Source organism: Scophthalmus maximus, chromosome 5 (assembly GCF_022379125.1).
Source record: "Scophthalmus maximus strain ysfricsl-2021 chromosome 5, ASM2237912v1, whole genome shotgun sequence".
NCBI lineage: Eukaryota > Metazoa > Chordata > Actinopteri > Pleuronectiformes > Scophthalmidae > Scophthalmus > Scophthalmus maximus.
The window spans coordinates 26,120,814-26,145,000 of record NC_061519.1 but is presented as its reverse complement, the minus strand read 5'-3'; the positions used below and the strand labels follow the sequence as shown (position 1 = coordinate 26,145,000).

General features: G+C 47.6%; 1 protein-coding gene across 3 annotated transcripts in view; it reads left to right on the top strand.

Moving 5' to 3' along the window:
• The window catches only part of LOC118310893 (nuclear receptor coactivator 2-like), a 46,595-nt gene that overhangs the window by 14,138 nt on the left and 8,270 nt on the right, over positions 1 to 24,187 (top strand). For all 3 annotated transcript variants that reach the window (XM_047331922.1, XM_047331923.1, XM_047331921.1), the window contains 15 exons: positions 6,540 to 6,650; positions 8,301 to 8,473; positions 11,896 to 12,005; positions 13,084 to 13,261; positions 13,819 to 14,010; positions 14,808 to 14,909; positions 15,292 to 15,432; positions 15,530 to 15,677; positions 17,920 to 19,117; positions 20,896 to 21,151; positions 21,255 to 21,518; positions 21,627 to 21,803; positions 21,926 to 22,031; positions 22,491 to 22,650; positions 22,764 to 23,069. In XM_047331922.1, coding sequence (XP_047187878.1) covers positions 6,559 to 6,650; positions 8,301 to 8,473; positions 11,896 to 12,005; positions 13,084 to 13,261; positions 13,819 to 14,010; positions 14,808 to 14,909; positions 15,292 to 15,432; positions 15,530 to 15,677; positions 17,920 to 19,117; positions 20,896 to 21,151; positions 21,255 to 21,518; positions 21,627 to 21,803; positions 21,926 to 22,031; positions 22,491 to 22,650; positions 22,764 to 23,069 — 3,603 coding nt within the window. In that variant the 5' untranslated portion in view covers positions 6,540 to 6,558. The remainder of the gene's footprint in view (positions 1 to 6,539; positions 6,651 to 8,300; positions 8,474 to 11,895; positions 12,006 to 13,083; positions 13,262 to 13,818; positions 14,011 to 14,807; positions 14,910 to 15,291; positions 15,433 to 15,529; positions 15,678 to 17,919; positions 19,118 to 20,895; positions 21,152 to 21,254; positions 21,519 to 21,626; positions 21,804 to 21,925; positions 22,032 to 22,490; positions 22,651 to 22,763; positions 23,070 to 24,187) is intronic.

Genomic DNA, 24,187 nt, shown 5'->3' with positions numbered 1-24,187 from the left:
CACGACCTTCCCGATCGTGTCTTTCTAACTAACCCCGTTTGACGACGAGATCCAAAACAAATAAGTAACGAAAAGTAGACTTTTTTTTATAAAAGGGACTAGCGCTCAGATGAGACTAAATGAAAAGTTTAGACCTGTGCTGTTACTCAAACACCAATTAGTCTGTGTTTGTTGAGGCGGGGGAGGCGGAGTGGGTCCGTCGAAGTGTGCGGCTTTGAATTTAGCGGGCGACTCGCAGGGTGGTGTTTGCTCTCCATTCCAGCACACCGGTGCAAAGGCGTCTTTGGAAACTAATTCAATGAGGAAAAACAGGACTTGGTTCTGCCAGGTGGTGGGAGGGGCCGGCTGTTCTTGTCGTCACGGTGACCACATTTTAAATGTGTAAACACACAACCGGTCGACTGCCCGACGACGACGACGAGCATCACAATTCGGTGTTTTGCGTAGAGTCTGAGGAGTCGTTGCAAAAGAACAATATGTTTGATTCTCAAATCCAGACCAGTGCACGTACAGTACTCATGTTTTCATAGGAAGAAAAATAACCATCGTACAGTCAACGGTGACTGACCAACACCTCGCTAGGTTTGATATCTTTACACTCACAAATTAGGCGCCGAATGAGTAGGCAATGAACTGGTCAATCTTAAATAATCTATATTCGGTCCTAACACTTCACACAGCGTGTCAGTTTAGGCCTTGTGTCGATTTCGGAGATCTGAGTTAGGAAACGCAGCTGACGGGGAACATTCGCCCAGGAACCTTTTCAGGAACGCGGTAGCCATCCTCTTTTGTACTCTGATAACTTGGAAGTCCGCAGTTCAAGTTGTCTTAAGCCGGCTATGGATCAACAACATGCTTGTTGCCCCTGGCAACAGGTGGCAAAGCCACCGACGATAAAGCCGCCGGGCTCAGAGGAGTAGGCTCAGAGGAGTAGCATCACCGCACAGCAGAGATTGGCCGCGTTGACGCGCACACACTTACGCACAGAGACGCACACGCACACGGCCCTATGTCGCAGCGCAGGGCCCTGCAGCGTCGGAGGAGCCGGTTGTTCCTAATCCAGCCGCCGCCGGGTATTAAATCTACCGTCCGTGTGTGTGTGTGTGTGTGTGTGTGTGTGTGTGTGTGTGTGTGTGTGTGTGTGTGTGTGTGTGTGTGTGTGTGTGTTATTGTGTGTGTGTGTGTGTGTGTGTGTGTGTGTGTGTGTGTGTGTGTGTGTTATTGTGTGTGTGTGTGTGTGTGTGTGTGTGTGTGTGATGAGAGCGTTCGCGGAGCTTAGACTGCGGCCTTGACATGGCTCAGAAGCCCAAAGGGAGGATGGAGGGTCCCACCTCTTAAGTCACCGCCGTCGTGTTTATATCAGGGACCACGTGTCCGGCACCGCGACGTCTCCTCAGATTGAAAAACAAAACCTGTACATTAATTAAACTATATTTTTAGGTCGTCTCAAAGCTTCGATAACCCAGGGCTTGAAGCCGAAGCTACATTTCCTAGTGTAATAATGCTTGTCTAACTCTAAACCCTGCACTGTACAGTCAAATTATATACATATTCTTTTTCGGAACAACCTATAGGCTATTGGAATACGTACGCTACGGTGATGTCACGTGAATGTATAAATAGTTAAATGACCATAGAGACAAAAGAAAAAAACAACTAAACTTGAATCTCATTAAAATGACACAGAACAACAATGATGAAGATTCAAAAAATATTCGTACTAATGAAAATCAAAGGTCACCACCACGGCGTCTGATTGGTAAAAAGTCTGTAATGAAGCCTCCGATTGGCCAACGATCCAAAATGGACGACTAGTAAGATAAGATATACCTTTATTCGTCCCACGATGGGCAAATTTGGGACCGCTAACAACAACAGCAGCCTCTTTTCATCATTAAAAAACGGGATAAATGATCCTAAAAGCCATTCAAAGTTGGATTTATCATCGTGGACATGTTGTTCAACGTCTCTGAAGTTCCAGACCGAACTGCAAATCTTCTGGAAGGTGCCACGATCGCCCGAGAAGCCCTGGTTGGACCGGCGCAAGTGTTGGCGTGGTCAGTGTTTCATTCTTTTCCTTTTTTTTTTTCTAACTGTTCTGCGAGCTGAGGCCGGAGGACGACAACCCTGTGGTTCACTTCCATGACAACTATCATTTTGTGCGGCGCAGCTCCCGAATGCAAATGTTGGTCGATGCAGCTTCTGTATGAATTCATTGCGCTCGTCCCCTCGTACAGTATTCTCTCCTTATTTATCTCCCATAGTTTCCGCTATCTTGCCAACCAATCATAATTACTGCTAAATAGGTTGCACCGCTCTCTTTTTCTTTATCTCCGTCTTGTCATCTGACCTCCATCTGGCTGTAATCTGACACCTGTACCTGCTCCCCTGTCACATGTAACATACCAGGAAGTGGAAACTACCGGGGTATTCCTTGAAAACTGAACAGACCAGAAAGACGGTGTATGGATAAATAAATGGAAGAAGAAAAAAGAACCCACCTGAACCCGCGTTACAGAACGCAGGCATCACGGTTCAATGGATTAACAGGTTTTATTATTTCCCCTTTGGACATTTCCCTGTATCAAGTCAACTATTTGCACTTTACTACGGCTATACTGTGAACTATGATGAAAGAAAAGGTCGGCATGATGAACCCTTCAACATTTCAGTCATATCATAACCTTGGTGCTAATGTTATTCGATATCAACACTGTTGCTGTAAACAGTGATTCCAGCAAGATGATTATATTCAAAATAAAATGACATATTTTAGACTGGAAATTGTGTTTTAACAGTGAGAATCAAAGTCTGTGTGTGCACACGAGTTAGTGCTTGGACAGAACAAAAACCAAAAAAAGAGAAAAATAACTTTTATTACTGTTTGTGAAATTGGCTTCATTTAAAAAAACAAAAAACATTTTATTTGAGAAATGGAAAAAATGTATTGTTTACACACTGCCAGTACAATATGAAATACAAGACAATATCTCTACATGAGAAAGGGATTGTAGTTCATTAAAAAAATAAACACATGCCAATTATATATATATATATATAAAATTCAACCCCCAAAAAAGAGAGAGAAGGAAGGAAAAGAAAATTATACAAATATCAATTCCCACCTCACATAATATCCACGTATGTGGCGTCAGGACATCGTGTTCCTTCAATTTTCAATATTCATATATTCAATTCATTTGTACAGCTCCAACTCACACCGTGTACTATCTCAATGCTCTTTACATACGACACTACAGAGAAACACACGACTGTTCCCACGACGGGCAAGAAACTAAAACTCCACTTTGTCTGACTCATCTGCTCGTTTGCGAGTAAGAACTCTCACAAAAGAGTCAAAGAGTTGATCGCAACTCAATCACAAGGTGGAGAAATGTGGAGCGGCAGGTGTCTGTCGCGCCGGCGTGATCCTTCTGGTGGATCGCTGCGAAAAAGAAAAAAGAAAAGGTTGGTTTACAGTAAAAGACAATCTTTTCCTGGGACACAGAGGAACCTGTTAAAGCCTCTCCCCGTCCACTACTGGATGGATTTTTTTTCTTTTCTGAAACCCCAAACAAAGAAGCTGAGGGGCGACGGTTTCCATTGGAGACAGAGTCCACTTAAGCGTGAGGCTGTGGTCATGGCCCCGGGCTTTAATTCCTTAATGGCCGCTCTGACCCTCCGGCCTCGTCTCGTCTCGTCTCCAGCTCCGATTGTTTTGTTTTTTTACATGGCTTCACTTTGCGAAGCTCTCGGCTCCTCTGATTGCGTTAGTATTGGGCTGAACGGGGGCTAAAGGCTTTTGTCGCAGGCTACATTAGTGTTAATTCATTGTGTGTGTGTGTGTGTGTGTGTGTGTGTGTGTGTGTGTGTGTGTGTGTGTGTGTGTGCCATATGTGTCTCTCTCTCGAATTTTGGCCCATGTGCTTGAGCCAACGATTGAAACGATTACACGTGTTGACGTCTGTTACGTCTGTGATTCTAAACTCAGTTTTCATTCCTGTTTGGGGACATTTTCTCTTTGGCTCTGCCTAATACAAACTCATTTCAGTGTGCAGCTTCAAGGTAATATTGCACGGTAAGAGTGGCCTGGTCACGTTTTACGAGTAGACGAAAACACAAAGATCTCCACTCAAAGGTGGCCGTATACTGCAGCCAGCCACCAGGGGGCGATCCAGATGTTTTGGCTTTCACTTTTGGGGCGCTGCCGTGTCGTCCGTCTTTTACATACGGTCAATGCTCAGTTTCACTGTCTGATAACTACATTGAAACAACAAAACAGAGACTGTAATTAAAGATGGATGGCGAAAATGACGCTGAAATATCTTGGGTGCGGGCGGCGCCATCTTGTGCTGGTGACGTCAGAACCTGATTGGCCCATTTTTCTCTTCTCCTCTACTATCGTCCCCGTCCAACAGCCACTTGTCTTATTTGCAACACTCGTCGACTTGACGTCATGTGTGAGAAAGTGTTGCACAAATGAACCCGTTGTTCCTCGGTTTGGACCCTTTTTCCCTTTATACATCATTTGCATTTCCCCCTCTTCTATTCGTCCATCTCGTTGTCTCTCTTCTCCCTCTCCCTCCCTGTTGTTCTCTCTCTCTCTCTCTCTCTCTCTCTCTCTCTCTCTCCCTCTCCCTTATCCCAGTTTCCTGCCTTCATCTGCTCAGTATCAGCCCCACAGACTGTCTGTTGTGTAACGGTCAGGTGACGCGTTGGCCCCGCTGAAGGGCCTTAAAGGCCTATACCGCCCCGACAGACACCGCCTCATCAGTGTGTGTTCCATTGTGTATATGATGAGGGCAATTAGTTGCCTCCAAACTGCAACTTTTCTCTGCCTCAGTTTGTGATCTTGCTTTGTGGATTATCTGACATATTTCCTCAATGTCTATTTTGGGAAAACCGTCCTGTCAAAGTCTCGTCGGGAGACGGTAAGTTTTTTTTCGCCCGCAGAGAGAAAAAGCTTGAACCCCCCCCCCAAAAGCAAACCAGTATCGATCCGACCGATCGACCGCTTCACATCAGCACCATTGACTTCGCTAGCGTGCAGATAACTGCCAGTTCCACTTGTCGACTGACGTGATTTTTTGCCGAAGATAGCTCCCTGCACTTTGTGCGTTCAGGTCATGTTGAAAGGTTCTGTGAGTTTAAGATATGCTTTAAAGTCATGTGTCAACGGTTTGACCTTTTGACACCTCTTTTGACACAGACAAATATCGGTTTAAATATCGGTTGTCTGTCTCTAAGATTAGTAATAATCGCTATCGTCCCTTAGTCAAAACATCAACAACGACAAAGACAGCGACGAGCTTTCTCCAAAATCACCTACTGCCCCTTTAAAGTCCAACAAAGACAAACGCAGGACGGACCGCAGTTGGGTCGGAGGTAGAGGCTCTCGCAGCATGAGGTGACCATATGTAAGTCTCCCTGCCACTGGGTGTTTACTTTTAATCTCTTTCCACCCCCCCGACTTTCCTTTTGTACCGTCACACGGTGGCTTGGGGATAATGAAAACATCACCGTCCGGCCCCTCGACAACATCGACTCCCGTTGGAGACGTCAACCTGGGCGGCAGATATGTGCACGGAGGAGTACGTCTGAATGCTTGGACGAATTAGCTGTTTCTAACCGAGGGCAATTATTGACACCTACTTGTTTTCCCACCGGGGCCTCCCACACATCGCCGCCGGCGGCCACATTATACAATGGCACATTGTTTTCATGAGTCACGAACACGCTCCCCTGTTTGATTATGCGCCGCTCAAACGTGTTGTGTACGTGAATTTCCCGTCTGTTTATGATCCTGTGGTTAAGAGAGTCGTGCAGCCGACGCACGCTTTCCACCGTCGGTGGAGAGGTTTTCATTTTCCACAATGCTCAGTTGCGCTTGTGCTGCATTGAACCCGACGTAGTTTATTATTAAACTTAAAATATTGCTGTTTAGACATGTTTTGATTCATAAGCTCAAGGTGTAATTTGCCAAAGAACTGAGGCCTGTACTTAAAGTGTTAGTGTCAAAATATAATTGCATGTATTAAGTGTCCAACTTGCATTTGTTTTGTTCAAACAGTTATCACTGTTTCCTTAAAACTGCTGGCAAAATATGTATTTCATATTAAAAGGACACATATTACGCTCATATTTAAGGTTAATAATTTTAATGTGGGTTATTACTTGAAACGGTTCACATGCTCTAATGTTCAGTTAACACTTCAGTTTCCTGCAGCTCCTCTTTAACAGCCTCTTGTCTGAAAATCTTGGTTTTATAGCTCCTTTCTCTTTAAGGCCCCTCCCCCTCCCAATGAAGCCCAGTCTCCTCTCATTGGCCAGCCGGCTCCTCCCCGCTGTTGCGATTGGTCAGCCGCTTCCAGCGCATGAAGGAAGTTTTGGCCTCCGTCCTCGCTTTACTTCGTTTGAAGGGGCGTGTCAGACTAGCTGCTAGCCGCGCCCCCCTGTACAACGTCGTGACATCGCGGACGTCACAGAAGTATCGGCCGGAGATTCAGTTTGTCTTGTCTTGTCTGTCTGTCTGTGTCCAGGTGCTGATATTTGCTGAAGATGAGTTGCGGTGGGGGGGACACCCCGGAGCCCCCCAGAGGGGGCGAGTCTCTGAAGAGGAAGGACCGTCAGTCAGACGTCCCGGGTCCCAGGTGAAGACCTTCGTCCATCCGTCTCAGTGCCTCCTCACTTTCACATCAACACACGCCTTCCTCCCAGTAGAGCGCAACAGTGACCGCCCACTTTTTAATTTCTTTTACGCCTCTGGTTTCCAGAAGTGAATTTCCCATTCATTGACATTTCAAGAAAAGCCTTATATAAAGAGTTTCAACCCTGGAACCAAGACAAATCAGCTACGCGATGAATCGTCACCATAAAACATTTTATCCGGAGCAAAACAATTTATTGGAAAATGGAAATGAAGGCAAAAGGTACAAGACCGTGTGCATAATTATTTAAAGAGCGAAGGAAACGACTCGTCCCATAATCCATTGCGAATGCATTTCCAACGATTTCCAATCAACAGTTTAGCGTCCTCTTGAATTTAACCTTCATCATCATCATCACTCTCTGAGTCTTGTGATGTGTTGCAGCTTGTGAGCGTATAAAGTGTGTAACGACCGTAGAGTTCAGTGGTACCAGTAACTCGTGCTGCGTTCCATTACATCTCGGAACTCGGCGTTCGGAGCTCAGAAGTCAGGGTTGGTGGGGTTCCTCCGACTCGAGGAGGCGTTCGAGTGTCAACCTCCGACTCGGAGGTCTGTAATCCGAGTTCCGAGTACAATGGAACGCGGCATCACTCGCCGACATGAAGTTCGCGCTGGTGTAATAAGCGTTTCCATGATAACAGCGATCTCCACCAATCAGAGACGTCGATGTTACACTAGTAGGATTTATTGTAGTATTTCTCAATGACATCGCAAAATAAAACATGGTCTTCTCAAAACGAGGTTGATTTCATACGGACTCGTGGCTTCTACAGGTTCATGTTCCATCGTTTCACAACCTCCTAGCTCGCAGTGAGTCGACCTCGGATGGTTGTGACGACATTATGGCTAATAAATGTCAATGGAGAATATATGAATGGGGATTTTCACTTCCGGGAACCTCACCGTTGCGCTCTACAGCCACAACGCCTCCAGGGTCGTCTGTGATTTGTCTTCGAGACCTGTTCAGATCGGGTATTAACGTCCGGGAACAAGTGAACAGTGAGCGGTGAAAGGAAAAAACACACTGAGGACACATTTCAGTGTCAGGTGTGAACTGACGGAACTCAGAGCTGTCCACTTGGAATCGGAACTCTCAGGCAGGATGTTAATACCCGAGTCAGAACCGGGGCCATAAATGACAAAAACGTGTGTTTATGAATCTTTTAGGATTCAGTGTTTGTCCGGGAGCGAGACGAAGAGAAGGGAGGGTTTGTTAAATATGTTCCGGAGACTCTTTGCAGGTGGATTGAGGAAAACGCTGCATCGGCATTTTTAACAGACGGTGTTTCATATGAGAGGAAACAAATCACTGTGCTTTTCACCGTGCGGGACGATGTGAGAAGGTTGTAGTGACGACGAGGCACTGAGGTCACAATGGGAACGCGTGAATGTTTGAAGCTCAGGTGGTAGAGAGAAAAAAATACAAATTAATAACTACACGGCCGTCACACATACTTGTCCACAGGTGAAGTGACATAATGCCACACACTCAGCTGACGCCGGCACATTCAAGTCAAAACAAGTGTCAGACGTGCAAAATACTCGTCCGCTCTTAATTTCAACCTCTTGGTTTCGTCTGCCTGCACTCCCCAGCCCCAAGAGGAGCACGGAGAGGAGGAACCGGGAGCAGGAGAACAAATACATCGAGGAGCTCGCCGAGCTGATCTTCGCCAACATCAACGACATGGACGACCTCAACGTCAAGCCGGACAAGTGCGCCATCCTCAAGGAGACGGTGAAGCAGATCCGGCAGATCAAGGAGCAAGGTGAGTGAGGACCTGCCACTCAAACAAACTCCCAGAAATTGCAAAAGCTCGTTTTTTCCAGAAGCAGAATAAAAAAAGAAAATCCCAGTTTCTCTACATTTTTCGTCGACGGACAGACGAGAACGTCCGTGATGAAGTTACATTGGCACAAATCACTGTTGTTGTCTATGAAATTGATTTAACTTCTACTTGGCTCTTGTAGGGTTTTCTCTAACTTGCTAGTGTCATCATTTCCATGGCAACGTACATAGATAGATAGGCAATGTCATTTTATGTATACATATATATATTTTTTAATAAAGAGTAGACTCGCAGAAATGAGCTGAGAAAGTCTGAGCGAAAAAGATTAATGTCAAACCTTTTTTTTCCCTCTCTCAGACAAATATGTGGTAATGAAAGACGATCTTTGTTCGTCTTCCTCACGACCGCGACCGAGGAGAAAGAGGAGGTTGGGGTCGTCGTAACGAGCCACTCCTAATTAATCTCATGATTTTTATGATAATTTGAGCAACGGCATCGCCATCGACCAATGAGCTTTAATGAGATGATGTTTCTCCCACTGGAAAATCAGGTTCTGTCCCGTGTATCAAACTGAGATGTGAAGAGAGACGAGTGTGAGCAGAGACTCTGTGGTGATGATGATGATGATGGTGGTGTGTGTGTGTGTGTGTGTGTGTGTGTGTGTGATGGTGGAGAGACACAGTGGGACGCAGCTCTTATGTAACACCGGCCAACATGATGTAAGTCTGCAGAGGACGACTCTCCAGCTACTTTGCCCCTTTCTCTCCTTCCCTTCACCTTCCTTTCTTTTCAACCTTCCTCTCTTTCTGGTCTTTCCTTCCCTGTCCTGTTCTTTCATTTCCTTTCCTTGTATTTCCTTGTCTTTCCTTTCCTTTTGTCTTTTTGTCCTGTCCTGTCCTTTCTTTTCTTTTCTTTCCTTCCTTTCTTCATTTCCTCCCCCTCCCTCTCCTCCCTCCCTTTCTGTCCCTACGGTCGGCTGGTCAGTGTCCACATGTTGCAGCACTGTTTGTGTCTGAAAACAACAGCTGAATAAGCAAACACCCTACACACACACACACACACACAGACACACGCACACACACAAAGACACACACACACACACACAAAGACACACACACACACATACACACTTACATGCACACACAGACACACACACTTATACACAGACAAACACGCAGACACACACACACACACACACACACACACACACACACAGACAAACACGCACACACAGACACACACACACACAGACAAACATGCACACAGACAGACAAACACGCGCACAGACAAACACGCACACACAGACACACACACACACACACACACAGACACACACGCACACACACGCACACAGACAGGCAAACACGCACACAGACAAACACGCACACACAGACACACACACACACACACACACACACACACAGACACACACAGACAGACAGACACACACACCCACACACACAGACACACAGACAGACAGACAGACAGACAGACAGACAGACAGACAGACACACAGCTGTCTGTTGTCCAGCAACCATAGTGTTTAACCAATGAGTAAAATCTGAAACATTATTTATGAATTTCAAACAAATGTTACATATATAACATCAGCATCAGTAGCTTTGTCGTGTGAAATGAAAAGGTCACCTTTTCGTGCGCACACACACACACACACACACACACGCAAAAGCAAATAGTATTGTGCTTGTGGTGGTCAAACATCTTCAGGTTGCAGGTTGTGTGTTTGTGTCCATTTACAGAAACGACAGGGTCAAATTACGGTGTAGGAGATGAGTGTGTGTCTGTGTCTGTGTGTGTGTCTTGATGTGCCTGTGCTTACTGTGCGATTTCCGTCAGCTCCGTCCCCTTTCGAAGAATCACGAGCGATTGTGTAATGACGGTGTGAGTGTGTTTGTGTCCGATCAGGAAGTATAAACTGAAAAGCAGAGAACAAATTAAAAAAACAAAACACACTTCTTTTTTTGTTATTCCTCATTCTTGATTACTACTACTAACTCTTTTATCTCTTTCTTGTTTTGCCATGATTTGTTAATCAAATTCAAATCAATCAACACACAATATTTTCCCCTCAGCCCACACACCCCACCCAGGTTTAGGGTGAGGGCAGGAATTGGGTTCTGGTTCGGGACATAGGGCCTTATTTTGTTGGGGGGGGGGTCGAATTTCACACACGCCCCCATTTCCTTTTAGTGAGGATTTTCTTGGTAAATAGGAACTCCCCGGGGGTTTCCCATCCACATAAATTGATTCACAAAAGTCAGTCCATTCGAGGGGGAACCGTGAACACAACAAATAAAATGTAAAAAAAAATTTAAAGCAGGAGCTGTGACTTTAACAGTCTTCGACCCTACGTGACAACCGCCGCCGCTGCAGGCTGCGCGGTGACGGGGGGTTTAAGGGCTGATGACTCTGGTCCCACTACAGGAATGTGAGCTATGTGGCCTAATGGGGCCACGGGAGGCTTAACAGTCCAGTGGTACAGTCCGGGAGGAGAGCGGAGGCCCGGCGCCTCTAATGTGACTATCCAACGTGTGTGTGTGTGTGTGTGTGTGTGTGAGTGTGTGTGTGTGTGTGTGTGTGTGTGTGTGTGTGTGTGTGTGTGTGTGTGTGTGTGTGTGAGTGTGTGAGTGTGAGTGTGTGAGTGAGCGAGTGAGTGAGCGAGTGTGTGTGTGTGATGTTCCGCGCATTGACTTCGGTGATATACCTGCTCTGTGTGACATGCCACGTTACTCCAACCTGCGACTTTAACGGAGCGCCATCGCACTGGGCGGGGAGACTTCTGGTTCAGAGTTAGCGTCGAGCAACAGTCAGGGTTAGTGAGGGAGCAGCCAGTGAACGTCATCCATGTAAAACACAAAGTGTGTGAGTGGATGAGTTTTTGAAGACATCATCCCAAAAAAAACCAACAACTTTTTAATATTGTAATGAGGCCATTTTGTACCGATGTCATGACGACATCATTTATACCCTGTGATAACGGATGATGCATTAATCCAAACAAGTGTCCCTCACGTTATTTGGTTCGCGAGAGTTAATGCATGACTTGTACTCTTTCTGACTTCGTAGTGATGTCATGATGACATCATTCCATACCGTGCGATGCATGCAAAAATGCCTTACATTTTGTTCTTTCTTTGCCTGCTACCGTTTTCAGATTCCTCATGACATCACTCGTCATATGGCATCATAATGATGGGGATTTAGGCGTATTGTTTATTTTGGAGCATATTTTGTTGACCTTTGACCTTTTGAACAATCAATCAAGTCAAAAGTTAAATCATCTGGAGTTATATTTCCTCCAGGTTTGTTGAAAATCCATTAATGCGTTGTTGAGTTAAAATTCTCCCATTTTCTCCCATGTTTCCCGTTGTCTTCTTCAGACAAAGCTCCGGTGGCGAACGGCGACGACGAGGTGCAGCAGGCCGACGTCTCCTCCACGGGACAAGGCGCCGTCATGGATAAAGACGCCCTCGGGCCCATGATGCTGGAGGTGGGTACCACCCGCCACACTTAGGGGAGTTTAAAGGTCAAGGCGATAGTGACACGAGGCGGAACACGGACACGGGAGGACGATGATGATTCAAACTGGCACTTCTTCACACGCCGTTGTGATCTGTAGTTTGACCCTGCAAAGTGGTTTTTAAGAACGTTATTTTTTTTACAACTGACACAACAAGAGGGAGACAAGCGAAACCGTTTTAATGAAGTTACTGCGTGTGTCCTTAAGTGCCGCCGCCATCAGCGCACACGGAAATCTGTCTTCCGTCTGCCGGGGGTTTTGTGTACGTCGTTGTCGTTGTCGTCGTCGTCGTCGTCGGACACCATCGCAGCATCGCTCTGACTTTAAATGGTGTTGCACTTCACAGTGGCACGGAGAGATGAGAGTTCTCCCCCGGCTGCAGGCGGTGGCGTCATCGAGCCTTCTCCTGTGTGTGTGTGTGTGTGTGTGTGTGTGTGTGTGTGTGTGTGTGTGTGTGTGTGTGTGTGTGTGTGTGTGTGTGTGTGTGTGTGTGTGTGTGTGTGTGTGTGTGTGTGTGTGTGTGTGTGTGTGTGTGTGTGTGTGTGTGTGTGTGTGTGTGTGTTTAAACGGGTGTGCGGTGACGTATAACATGGGACCCAATGAGCTTACCTTACTGAAAAGCCAGATTAGAATAGGAGAGGAGGAGCCTGACACACACACGCACACACACACACACACACACACACAGAGGATACAGTATATAAAGCTTTCATCAGCCGTATCATTGGTTGAGGTGTCTGCTTGGAGCCGAGATCTCTTCTATTGTCTTTTATTTTATAACCTGTGCAGATTTACAGTAGGAGGCTTGTTGTCTGTGTGTGTGTGTGTGTGTGTGTGTGTGTGTGTGTGTGTGTGTGTGTGTGTGTGTGGCCAAAGGACGAATCACAGTACAGTACATATATATGTGGAAAATGCTGAGTTGAGAGACACACACACACACACACTAACACACACCGAGGCCAACACCTATAATTGTGAACGGAAAGAGAATCCAGATTCATTTTCCTCCTCATGCCTTCCCTTCCCTTCTCCTCCCCGACCCCTCCAGGCCCTGGACGGCTTCTTCTTCGTGGTCAACGTGGACGGCAACATCGTGTTTGTCTCGGAGAACGTCAGTCAGTACCTGCGCTACCAGCAGGAGGAGCTGATGAACACCAACGTCTACAGCGTGCTGCACGTCGGGGATCACGCCGAGTTCATCAAGAACCTGCTGCCCAAGAGTCTGGGTGAGGAAAAAAAAGGAAATCACTTCCTGGATCAAACGGGCGTTTGGACTTTTACTTCCGACATCTTAATTAACCGGGATTACGTGTGTAGCAGCCGGTAGTTATTTGTCGACAGCTTTACATTTGAATTATTTTACATGGTAGATAGTTTGCAACAGGTCAACCTGAGCTTTACTCAATATTTATTGTTTTTAGTTTTTAGTTTAATTTACTTCTCGATCTTTTGGCCTCCGCCAAAATTTGGTTCGTCCGTCTGTTTGTTTGCTTGTTTGTTAGCAGTGTTGCCCAAAAAGTTATGGATGAACTTGCATGAAAGTGGTATCAATGACAGCTCTCGTCCCAGGTAGCAGGCGATAACAAATTTTGAGGGATCCAGATTTCCAGAAAAGAGTAATCGACCCCAATATCCCATTTTAATCAATAATTATTCAAGGCAATTTATTGACGGCAATCACAGAATTCTTCTGCGATTCAAAACTGCTCTCATGTCTAATCCCGCATGGACGTTTGTTGTTGCCTGCGTCTGACGTCTCCGTGTTGTTCCCGTCACCGTCCAGTGAACCGTCGGAGCGGCGACTCCTCCGGCAGGAACAGCCACACCTTCAACTGTCGCATGTTGGTCAACCCCCACGTGGACGGCGAGGCTCGGCCGACCTCCGACCTGCAGCAGGACGCGCCGCAGCAGAAGTACGAGACCATGCAGTGTTTCGCCGTGTCCGAACCCAAGTCTATCAAAGAGGAGGGGGAAGGTACGGCCTGGAAACTACACTGTCATACAGAGTTCTTTTGTCCTCGTATTCTGGCCTCTACTGTTCGGACTTCTATCGTAGTGTCTCTCTTTTTTATTTTGTCTCTTTTAATCTGCCCCTTGATTGCAACCCTCTTTGTATTTCCTCTCCTCTCGTCTTCTTCCTTCCACCTCTGCATGTATGTTCTTCTTCTGTCCTCATTTCCATCTCTTTCTTGACTCTCTCTCCGTCACGTCCTCCCTCCACCTTCTCGTCTCTTGTGCCCCGTCCTGCTTTCATCACCACACCTCTCTTTTCTTTCCTCCCTTCCATTGGGAGGGAACTAATTAGTGTGTGGTACTTTGTCATTTTGCTTATCTTATCAAACACACACACACACACACACACACACATGCACACATCAGGGAACAGGGGAGTCTCTAATTTTAGATGTCTGACAAGCAGATGTGGTGACGACCTGTGCCCTGACAGGAGGAGGAGGAGGATGTCTGGTGCACAGACTGAGGGCTGCAGGTCGAGGTTGAGGTCGTTTTTATTTTAGATTTAGGCTCTGACTCGCTCTTGAAGGTCGAGCATAGAGGTCATAGTTAGAACTTGTTTCCTTGTGTTTTTTGACGAGGGGAGCTTCATCAGGAGGGCGACACCACCCAGGAGAGGGCAAAGTGAGCGAGGGGCTGTCCCAGTTGAAATCATGTTGTTTCTCTACGTAGCAGCTCCGCATGCACAGTCCTACACACGCCGTCTTTACGTCAGAGTCTGTCGCTCGTAACGTATTTTGTTTTTACAAAACGTTGCAGATTTCCAGTCGTGTCTCATCTGCGTGGCCAGACGAGTCCCCGTCAAAGAGCGGCCCGTGATGCCCACGTACGAGAGCTTCACCACGCGGCAGGACCTTCAAGGTTTGTGATCAATGTAGATCGAAGTCAATCGAAAATAACTGTACGACGTCGGAGGTTGTATTTTCTTTTCTTTTTTTTATGAATCAGTTGACGTCAGGAGCAACTTTTTCTCTCGCAGCTTGTAGATCTTTCGGTGAGGCGGGAACTCGGGTCAGACAGTTTAAGGGGCAGTACGCGATTTTAATCCAATACACTTAATTGAATAACTATTCAATTATTAAACTAATGGATCATGTAAAGCTTATGTGACTCTTTTATTTCACTTTAAAGGGCCGTAAGCCGCGAGAACACCGCGTTCCCTGGACCTGGCAAAAATGTCAATCACACATTTCGACTTCATTCTTAAATACAAATGCAAAATGCAAGATTACCACCTGTCCAGGTAAGATCACATCGCTGGACACCAGTCTGCTGCGGGCGTCCATGAAGCCGGGCTGGGAGGACCTGGTGCGACGCTGCATTCAGAGGTTCCACCTGCAGAACGACGGCGACATGTCCTTCGCCAAAAAACACCAGCAAGACGGTAAATCAACTAGAGACATCGAATTGTCCAAAATCAAATTCCTCCGCTGCCCCCTTTTTTTGTTGGAGTCCGAATTTCTGTCTGTGTCTTTTCCCAGTGTTGAGGAACGGCCAGGCGCTCAGCCCCATGTACAGATTCTCGCTGGCGGACGGCACCGCGGTCTCGGCCCACACCAAGAGCAAGCTGGTCCGGTCGGCGGCCACCAGCGAGCCGCAGCTCTACATGTCGCTGCACATCCTGCAGAGGTAGCGGGCCACTGTGGGCGTGGAGATGAATGAATGAAGTGACAGTGAAGATGAGCTGAGGATGAATTCGGTCGGAAGCAGCAAAATATGAGATTTAGATTAAGAAATATTTCGTGCATCATCCAAGATTTTTTGTTGGTCTCAAACTTTTTCCTGTCAAGTCTCAATGTCTCAGGTTCAAGTCATTCTGGGAACTAGTTCTTTTTACTGTCTGGATTCATCGTGCTGGACTAGAGTCTTGTTTCCCATCAGATGAGTCTCTTACTTCCTCCGGATCAACTGTTCCACTATGTAGATATTTACAGCCCACGGTTGAGTTTATTGTCTACGGAGGCGCAGAACTGCCACAGTGGAATTAAAAATATCTTTGGTGTTTTTCGCGTTTCTCGTTGTAACGGGAACGTGTCACGTTACAACTCGATCGTTTTTCTCGTCGATTTTCTCGTCGTAACGTGATAACGTTCTCGTTATCACGAGATCTGCAACGCTGAGGACGGAGAGAGGCGCGGAGGCGACCGCGCACGTTCTCAAGAAGCCGAAGTCGACTTGTTCCCCCGAAGCGTTTGGCGACACGTTCGTCCAGTAGATTTCGACTTCTTAATAACGCGCGCACCGGGAAAATGATTGACATGACGAGAAAGTTTCTCATTATAACGAGAAAAATACGTCGTTATAACGAGAAAGCCACCACCCAAGATCTTTTTGAATCCACTGTGGCAGTCGAGCGCTGCCGATATCGTCCCTGTAAGAGACGAGAGCTTTACGTTCCTGGAGCTCCAGACACGCGCTTCACCACGTTTACATGCATGTGATCTTCTCCGCCAACAGCGATGTCTTTAAGTCGACCTTTCAACCTTCACCCGGGCCGCGGCAGAGGTTTCCGCGCGCGGTCAAAGAGCGATAAATCTCCCCTCCGGTACACAACAGAGAGCTCTTCTTCCTCAAACCTGCAGCGAAAGCCACAAACTTCTTCGCCCCCGTTCAGCCCGAGTCAAGTTAGACGATGTCGCGGTAATGAATCACGAGTTTTGGCAGACCGACGTTTTTTGAATATATATATATTTTTTTTTCCCTGGAAACTTACCCCTCCTCCTCTTTTAACACACTTATCACTTTGATTGCATTATAACATGGATATATATATATATTTTTTTTTAAGGGAATCTCGTCTTAATCGAGGCGATCTGCGTCCGTCACATGTTCTCTCTCAGGCTCTTTTCACGGGGGGGGGGGTCACTGCGGTGAGGATAACGAACAAAGAGCCTGTTATCACGAGCTTCCGCCGTATGTATAGACCAAAAACTGACACAGCTCCGTCTACAGTACCTCCCTCCCCGCGGCCGCTCGCTCAGAGTCAGGATCTTTGGACACAAAGCCACGGCAGAGGACGGTTACCCGGAGCATTGGCGGAGCAATGGCGAGAACCTCTGCCCCTTAACTTCCACAAGTTCCGGGACAACGGGAGCTCTGTGCGAGGCTCTCTCTCTCAACGCTCGCTCTCTCCTCGGTCGTGTCCTCTGTTGTGAAGGAGCTGCGCTCTGTTTTCTTTCTCTTTGTGACTAATTGCAGCTGAAGGCTGTTTGACTGAACCTCGCCGTGGTTTTTACGGACGCACAGAATCTCGCCATTCATCATTAACTGAACGTCTTCCGGGCAGAACATATCACTGTCACGCCCTTTTGAGTAACCGCCGTCACTTCAGTTTTTGAACAGGCGGATATCAACACTTTTGATTGAATATTTTTGAGTCATATCCCAGATTAAAATTGTGTACCTGAATATGAGCAGAATATGCCTCATGTGGCCTTGTGACTATAAGCAGTGAGTCTTATAAGTACAGGAACTATACTGTGTTTATGATTTCAAAAGAGCAGAGGGGGAAAGGAAGTGAGAAATGAGTGAGAAAAGCTTTCTCATACAATGGAAGTAAATAAGCAGTTGATGACTTTGGTTAACGGGTTATTAGAAAAAGAAAAAAAAGCCCATGTGCACATAGTATATATATATATATATATATATATATATATAATTGTAGTTGAATTAGCAAGCAATGTTTATTTTTACCCTACCTGGTCTTCATCAGGTGAATGGCAATGTGAAAAACAGTCATTCAAATAAAAAAAAGTACATATTCTATCTCAAAGCAGCACAAGTTATTCATATTGTGTGTTGTTGAGTCAAAGTTCATTTACTCAGACATACACTGGATCGTGTCTGATTCTTGTTTTTCTTTTCCCTCCAGGGATAACGTTGTCGGCTTGACCGGTCATGCATCTGGTGGCCAGGGCACGGTGAAGCCGATGACCCCGACCGGCGCGAGCGGCCCCTCCCCTTCCCCCGACGCCGGCGTCACCAGCAACAGCCACCACTGCGCGTCGGCCTCCAGCACCCCCGGACGTGGCCTGGGGCCCGCGTCGGGCCGGGCGACCACGCCTCAGGGAAACGGCCACGCGCTCCAGCTGGGCAGCCCTTTGGCCCTGGGAAGCCCCAGCGTCACTGCGGGGGTCCAGGGTGCGATGCTGTCGCCCCGTCATCGGCAGAGCCCCGGCAGCAGCTGCAGTAGCCCTCACCTCCCCCAACACCCCCCTGGTTCTTTCTCGCCCGTCGCCGGCCTCCACTCGCCGGCGTCCGTGTGCAGCAGCACCGGAAACGGCCAAGGGTTCAACTCCCTGAGTGCGCTGCAAGCCCTCAGCCAGGGCCACAGGGTTACCCAGGGTCTCGCCGAGGGCCAACATCCAGATTCGCCCAACAGAAAGCTGGCTGGCCTTCAGAGCCCTGGTAGTGGCCAACTAGTGAAGAACCATTCCGGCTTGGAGGCCGACCTATTTGGAACCTTCGCGGAGCAGCAAGACTTGTTGTTGTCCCAGGACCAGGAAGGTGAGCAGGGGGACGGCAAGGACGGTGAGCCCGACGGCTTCGGCGACGCGTCCAACCGCCTCCTGAACGCCAAAGGGCACACGAAGCTGCTCCAGCTCCTCACCACTAAGTTAGAACCCTCCGACCCCGGCTCGCCGCCGGGTTCCCTCGGGGACGAGCAGAACTGCAAGGACCAGCTGAGCAGGCTCGGGGGCGCCGGCGGCGCCGGGCTCAACAACAACTACTCAACTTCGTTAAAGGAGAAACACAAAATCCTCCACAGGCTGCTGCAGAACAGCACGTCGCCCGTGGAGCTGGCCAAGCTGACGGCCGAAGCCACCGGGAAAGACGCCGCCGACGCCGAGTCGGCCGCAGGTGACAACACCGCGGGCGCCTTGGGCGAACTCAAACAGGAGCCGGGCAGCCCCAAGAAGAAGGACAACGCGTTGCTACGCTACCTGCTGGACCGGGACGATAACGGTATCCTGGATAAAGCAGCTAAGATGGAACCCGGCGACGGCCCAAAGCTGAGCAGCGTCAAGATGGAGAAACAGGAAGTGGGATGTTTCAACATGCCGGACCAGGTCAGTGTTTACAGTCACATTCATCAGACAGTGGACAGACACTTGTTGTGCTCATTGAAAAGTGCAGGTGCAGGCACATAGTTGGAAGTCAGTTTCCAGGGAGAGTTCAGGAGGAGGAGTGAGGGTCCGACAGTTGAGCCTCCGGAGCAGGAGGCAAGGAGAAGCTGGAACCCGGGGGTTTGTGCTTTGTACAATGAGAGAAGAGGCTTTGTTGAGTCGGAGCTGACGAAGCCAGGAAGGTGTTTCAAGTGGAGGGTTAGACTCTTCTGATGATGTTCCAGCTGGAACAGGAGGAAACGGAAAGATGAAGAACCATGTTGGGGAAAGAAAGACTGCGAGGTTGTGTGTTCATTAAACGTGAATGGAATGCTTTAATTCACCAATTAGATTGGAGTTTTCATTTAAATATGGCTTAAAGGGATGAAAAAAACATGCTGCAGAGAGAGTTAGCCAGTGTTTTCATTTGTGAAAGGGTTTTGCAGGGGCGGTTATGAGAACATGCAGAAGATCGGTTTGCAGAGTGTGTGGGTTTGTGTACGAGTGTATGAGAGTGTGTGTGTGTGTGTGCTCGCATTTCCAGTCTGTACATTTTCTATTCCACTGTATTTGTGCTGGTGAAAATGTGTGTCTAGATTCAGAATGTGGAATATGTAAAACTGTAAACTTATGTGTCGTCCACCCGACTTTGCTGTCGGCTTTAATGAATTTTTTATTTATTTGCCCCTGTATGAACATAAGGACGTCTTCGTTTGCGCTCACCATACACAGAAGAAACGTTCGTGTGCCTCTTTGTTGTTTGAGCAAAACTTTGCGGAGATCGTGCGCCGCTGACATGGGACATGTAGACATAATAATTCAATAAGCTGCATAACACAACAAAAATATTTAAACTCTGCATGGCTAACGTTAGCCAATGGAATCCTTTTCATCTCCCACACATCCCCCGTCTGAAATGATGCCCTTGATGTGTGGTAATATCGAGGTCAGTGTGTGTGTGTGTGTGTGTGTGTACACACAGATCTGTGACTTTGTGTCTTATTGTACATCACACATGACCTCATTAGTGCCGGCAGTTTATTTTTAGCTCCTCCTCTATTCATCAGCCAAACAGCCGGAGGAAACCATGCCTGTCAGTGTGTGTGTGTGTGTGTGTGTGTGTGTGTGTGTGTGTGTGTGTGTGTGTGTGTGTGTGTGTGTGTGTGTATGTGTGTGTGTGTGTGTGGGGCGGGTTGAGTTACACTGTAACACTGAGCTGCTATCAATAGTGAATATACCAGTTCGCATGTTCATTTCACATACGTTTCTTTCTCCTTTCGGCATTTTTAACTGAATCCGTCCACAACACAGAGACAAAGACTACTCCACTTTTAATGTAATTATATATATGATATAAACATAAAAAAAACTATAAGCATAAAAACTACTTAAACCGATTCATGGATTATAAGAATAGTTGGCGATTAATTTAGTAGTCGATTACTAATCGATTCATCGATTAACTGTTGCCGCTCTAGTGAAAACATTACCTCCTTGCCGGAGGTAATTACCTGTAATTTAAAAAAGTTATTGTTGTGTATTTGTTGTTTCTGAAAAATTTTAGAAGAAAAAAAATTCTTGTCTATAAATGTCGTTGACACTTTCAGATCAGTGTCCCAGCATGATGTCTCATGTGATAGGGATGTGGCTCACTGTCATTGATGTCAGATCATGTTACACTGTGTGTCTGTCATTTGAATATATAGATAAATATATATATTTTTTGCTGTTGCTGATGTCAGACCAGCGAGCTGGAGGACCTTCTGGAGGACCTGCAGAGTGGCGGCCAGCAGCAGCAGCAGTTCGGGGGCCGGCCCCCAGCCAGAGGACCGTCCTCCTCCTCGTCGTCCTCCTCTTCGTCCTCCGTGCCTCCTGGTTCCTCTGTGGACAAACACACCATCATCAGCGATATCCTGCAGATGGCCGCCGCCGCCGCCGCCACCGGCAGCAGCAGCCCCCCCAGCCAGCACAGAGCCTTCCCTCCCATTGGCCCTGCAGGTACGAGTTCATATGAGGATTTCTGGATCTTAAAAACATATGTGCAATACTGTGTATGATTATCTAAGAAGGAAAAGAAAAACACGTCTCCTTCCTTCGGCAGGTTTTAGCGGCGCCAGGCCGGGCGAGGCGGGTCGAGGTGCCCCTCAAGTCAGGAGCATGTCCCTGGACCCCAACACCACCAGGCCTTTCCATCCTCAACACAGGAGCAACGGCCCCTACTCCTTGATGCACCAGCAGCAGCAACAACAACAACAACAACAACAACAACAACAACAACAACAACAACAACAACAGCAGCAGCAGCAGCAAGGCATGATGGGAAGTCACACAGGCATGGCCAACCACGCTGCAATGGCCAACACAGGTGAGGCGGGATTTTTTTTTTCTCCCCTTTTTGAGAAAAAAATTGGAACTCACATCCTCTCACATCTTTATTTTCTGTATTTTCTGTATTCTTCTCCCCCCAATTCAGGCATGCTGACCAACGGGTCAATGCGCGGCCCCATGCAGCCGGGCTGGGGCCCCCAGGGGCCGATGATGGCTCAGGGGATGGGACCCGGTCGCATGGTGCCCGGCATGAACGCGGGGCTGCCCACAAGGGGCCCGCCGGGACACAGAGCTATGGTCAACATGCACATGGTGGGAAACGGTGAGAACGGAACAACAACAAAAAATTGATGGAAAAAAGAGAGAAAAAGAAAAAAAACACAAACCCTCTTCAGAAACCAGAACTGATCCTGACATTTTCATGTTTTGTTTTGTTTTTTTCAGAGATGGAGATGGCAAACCCCGCCTACCCCCAGCAACAAGCCCCGCCCAATCAGACTGCACCCTGGCCCGACCGAATGATGATGGATCACTACGGAAACCACGGCAGGTATGGCGTTGATTCAACCGTTCAGCCAATGAACAGCAGCCGTTCAAGCTACAGTGTGTAATATTTACAAGAAACTTATTCACAGAAATTTAATATATTGTCCATAACTATAAGTTCATATATGAGTTAAATATAATTACATGAGGTGGACCCGACCTCCGTGTAAGTCTCCATGTTTTCTACCTCGTGTTGAGTATGGTTCTTGAACTAAACGCTCCAGAATACGTCGCATTCACGTTTAATTTTCAGACACTGCCGGAAATTGAAATTCGGTGCGCCGCCATGAGGTGTCCCCTGTCGGTCGCTCGGTTGTGCGATTGCAACTTTACCACCAGATGCCGCCAGAGAATTATAAAAATTAGACACTTGGTGCTTTAAAGGGTTTGAATTGGGGGGTTTTTTCGTCTAAAAAACCCTTGAGTCTGTAGCCACGCTAACACCAAGGCATCTTTGTTTTAGGCCGCCGTACGGCGAGGACGGGATGGGGTGTTGCACCGCCGGTCCCGAGGGCCCGCCAGACGAAGGGGCCCTGCTGAGCCAGCTGTGCTCGGTGCTGAAGGACTACGAGGGTCTAGAGGAGATCGACAAGATGCTGGGAATCCCCACGCTGGCTGGACAGGTGAGGCCCCCAGAACCGCACAAGAAAATCAATTGGTGACGTATTGGAAAGTGGGAAACATTAAGGAAAAATACTCCCCCTTACTCATATCCCACCATCTTCCCTCCCTGCAGGGTCCTGTGTTGGACCAGGACCCGTACCTCAGCTCCTCCGACCCAGCGGCCAGCATGAAGCCTCCGCAGTACAGCCAACACTACGGCGGCCAGCCGGGCTACGGCGGCATCCCTCCCGACGGCGGGTTCCACGGCCACATGGGGCCGCATAGGATGCCGCCCGCCGGTTACCCTCCGATGATGAGGATGCCCGGGGTCGCGGGGCCCCGGCCGGCCGGGATGAGGCCGGGGGCCCCCGGTCCAGTCGTGCCACCGCAGCCCAACAACCTGAGGCTCCAGCTGCAGCACCGACTCCAGGCGCAGCTGGTAGGTCACAGCAGACACGTCCTCTCGCTCTCTGTCGAGACGCCGCCGCCATGAACAGATTTTGGTCCAGAATGTCACTGTCACAAGTGTCAGTGAGTTTTAAGTGTTTTACACCAACGGCCGCCGAGTTTGCAGCTTTTAAAGTTGAAGTTGCATCGTTTGGCATCAGGGCCTCACCATATAAATCTTTTGAGGGTTGAAAGAACTTCAGAATTCAACAATGACCTGGAGGTGTTGAGATATTTCAGCTTCTTTATTTACTGAGCTGCTGTCATGTTTGAAACGGCAATTCAAAAAAAACACGATGGCAAATCAAAAAGAAAACAACGGAAAATCAAGAACAAAGAAAAACTCTACGGCAAATCAAAAAGGAAAACAATAGCAAAACTGAAGGCACAACAGCTAATCAGAAAAAACAACAGGAAATTAAAAACAACAACAGGAAATTTAAAAAAAACAACGGGAAATCAATAAACGAAAAAAACACTACGGCAAATAACAAGACGGCATAACAGCAACTGCGGAAAATCCCAGATTCCGAACGCACCAGTGTGTTGTTTGTAACCGGCCTACACTCGGAAAAAGGTTTTCTCTTCTTCCGCGTGAAGCCGGCGAGCCGACCGTGATGCCAGCAGGGTTCAGTGGGTTCGAACTCAGCGGCTGCAGCAGCGGCCAGAGAAGAACAAGCGTGCTCCAGCTTCCTGCCTTCATCAGCAACTCCCCTGCTGCCGGGACACTTATAATTGAACACACACACACACACACACACACAGAATCATACACGCAGTCATAGAGATGATTGCTTGACTGTACCTCATGTGCCTGGCTGTTAAAGCACCAGTCTGCCTCTCTGATGAACCCTTTTCCTCCCCATCATGTTCCTGTGTTTGATCACCGTGTTGTTTTATGCATCTGGCACATTTTCAAATTATTCTCTTTTTTTGAGTGTGTTTGTGTCTTCATATCTTTTTACGTTTTGTTTTTTTTACGGGATACTACAGTTGATGTTTCGTGTTGAGGAGGTTCATCTCTAAATTGTGACTTTACACGTGAACAGACCATTGCTCTGCTGTCATTTTCGAGTGTAGCCCGCCACCTGGTGGAGGGTTGAGGGGGAA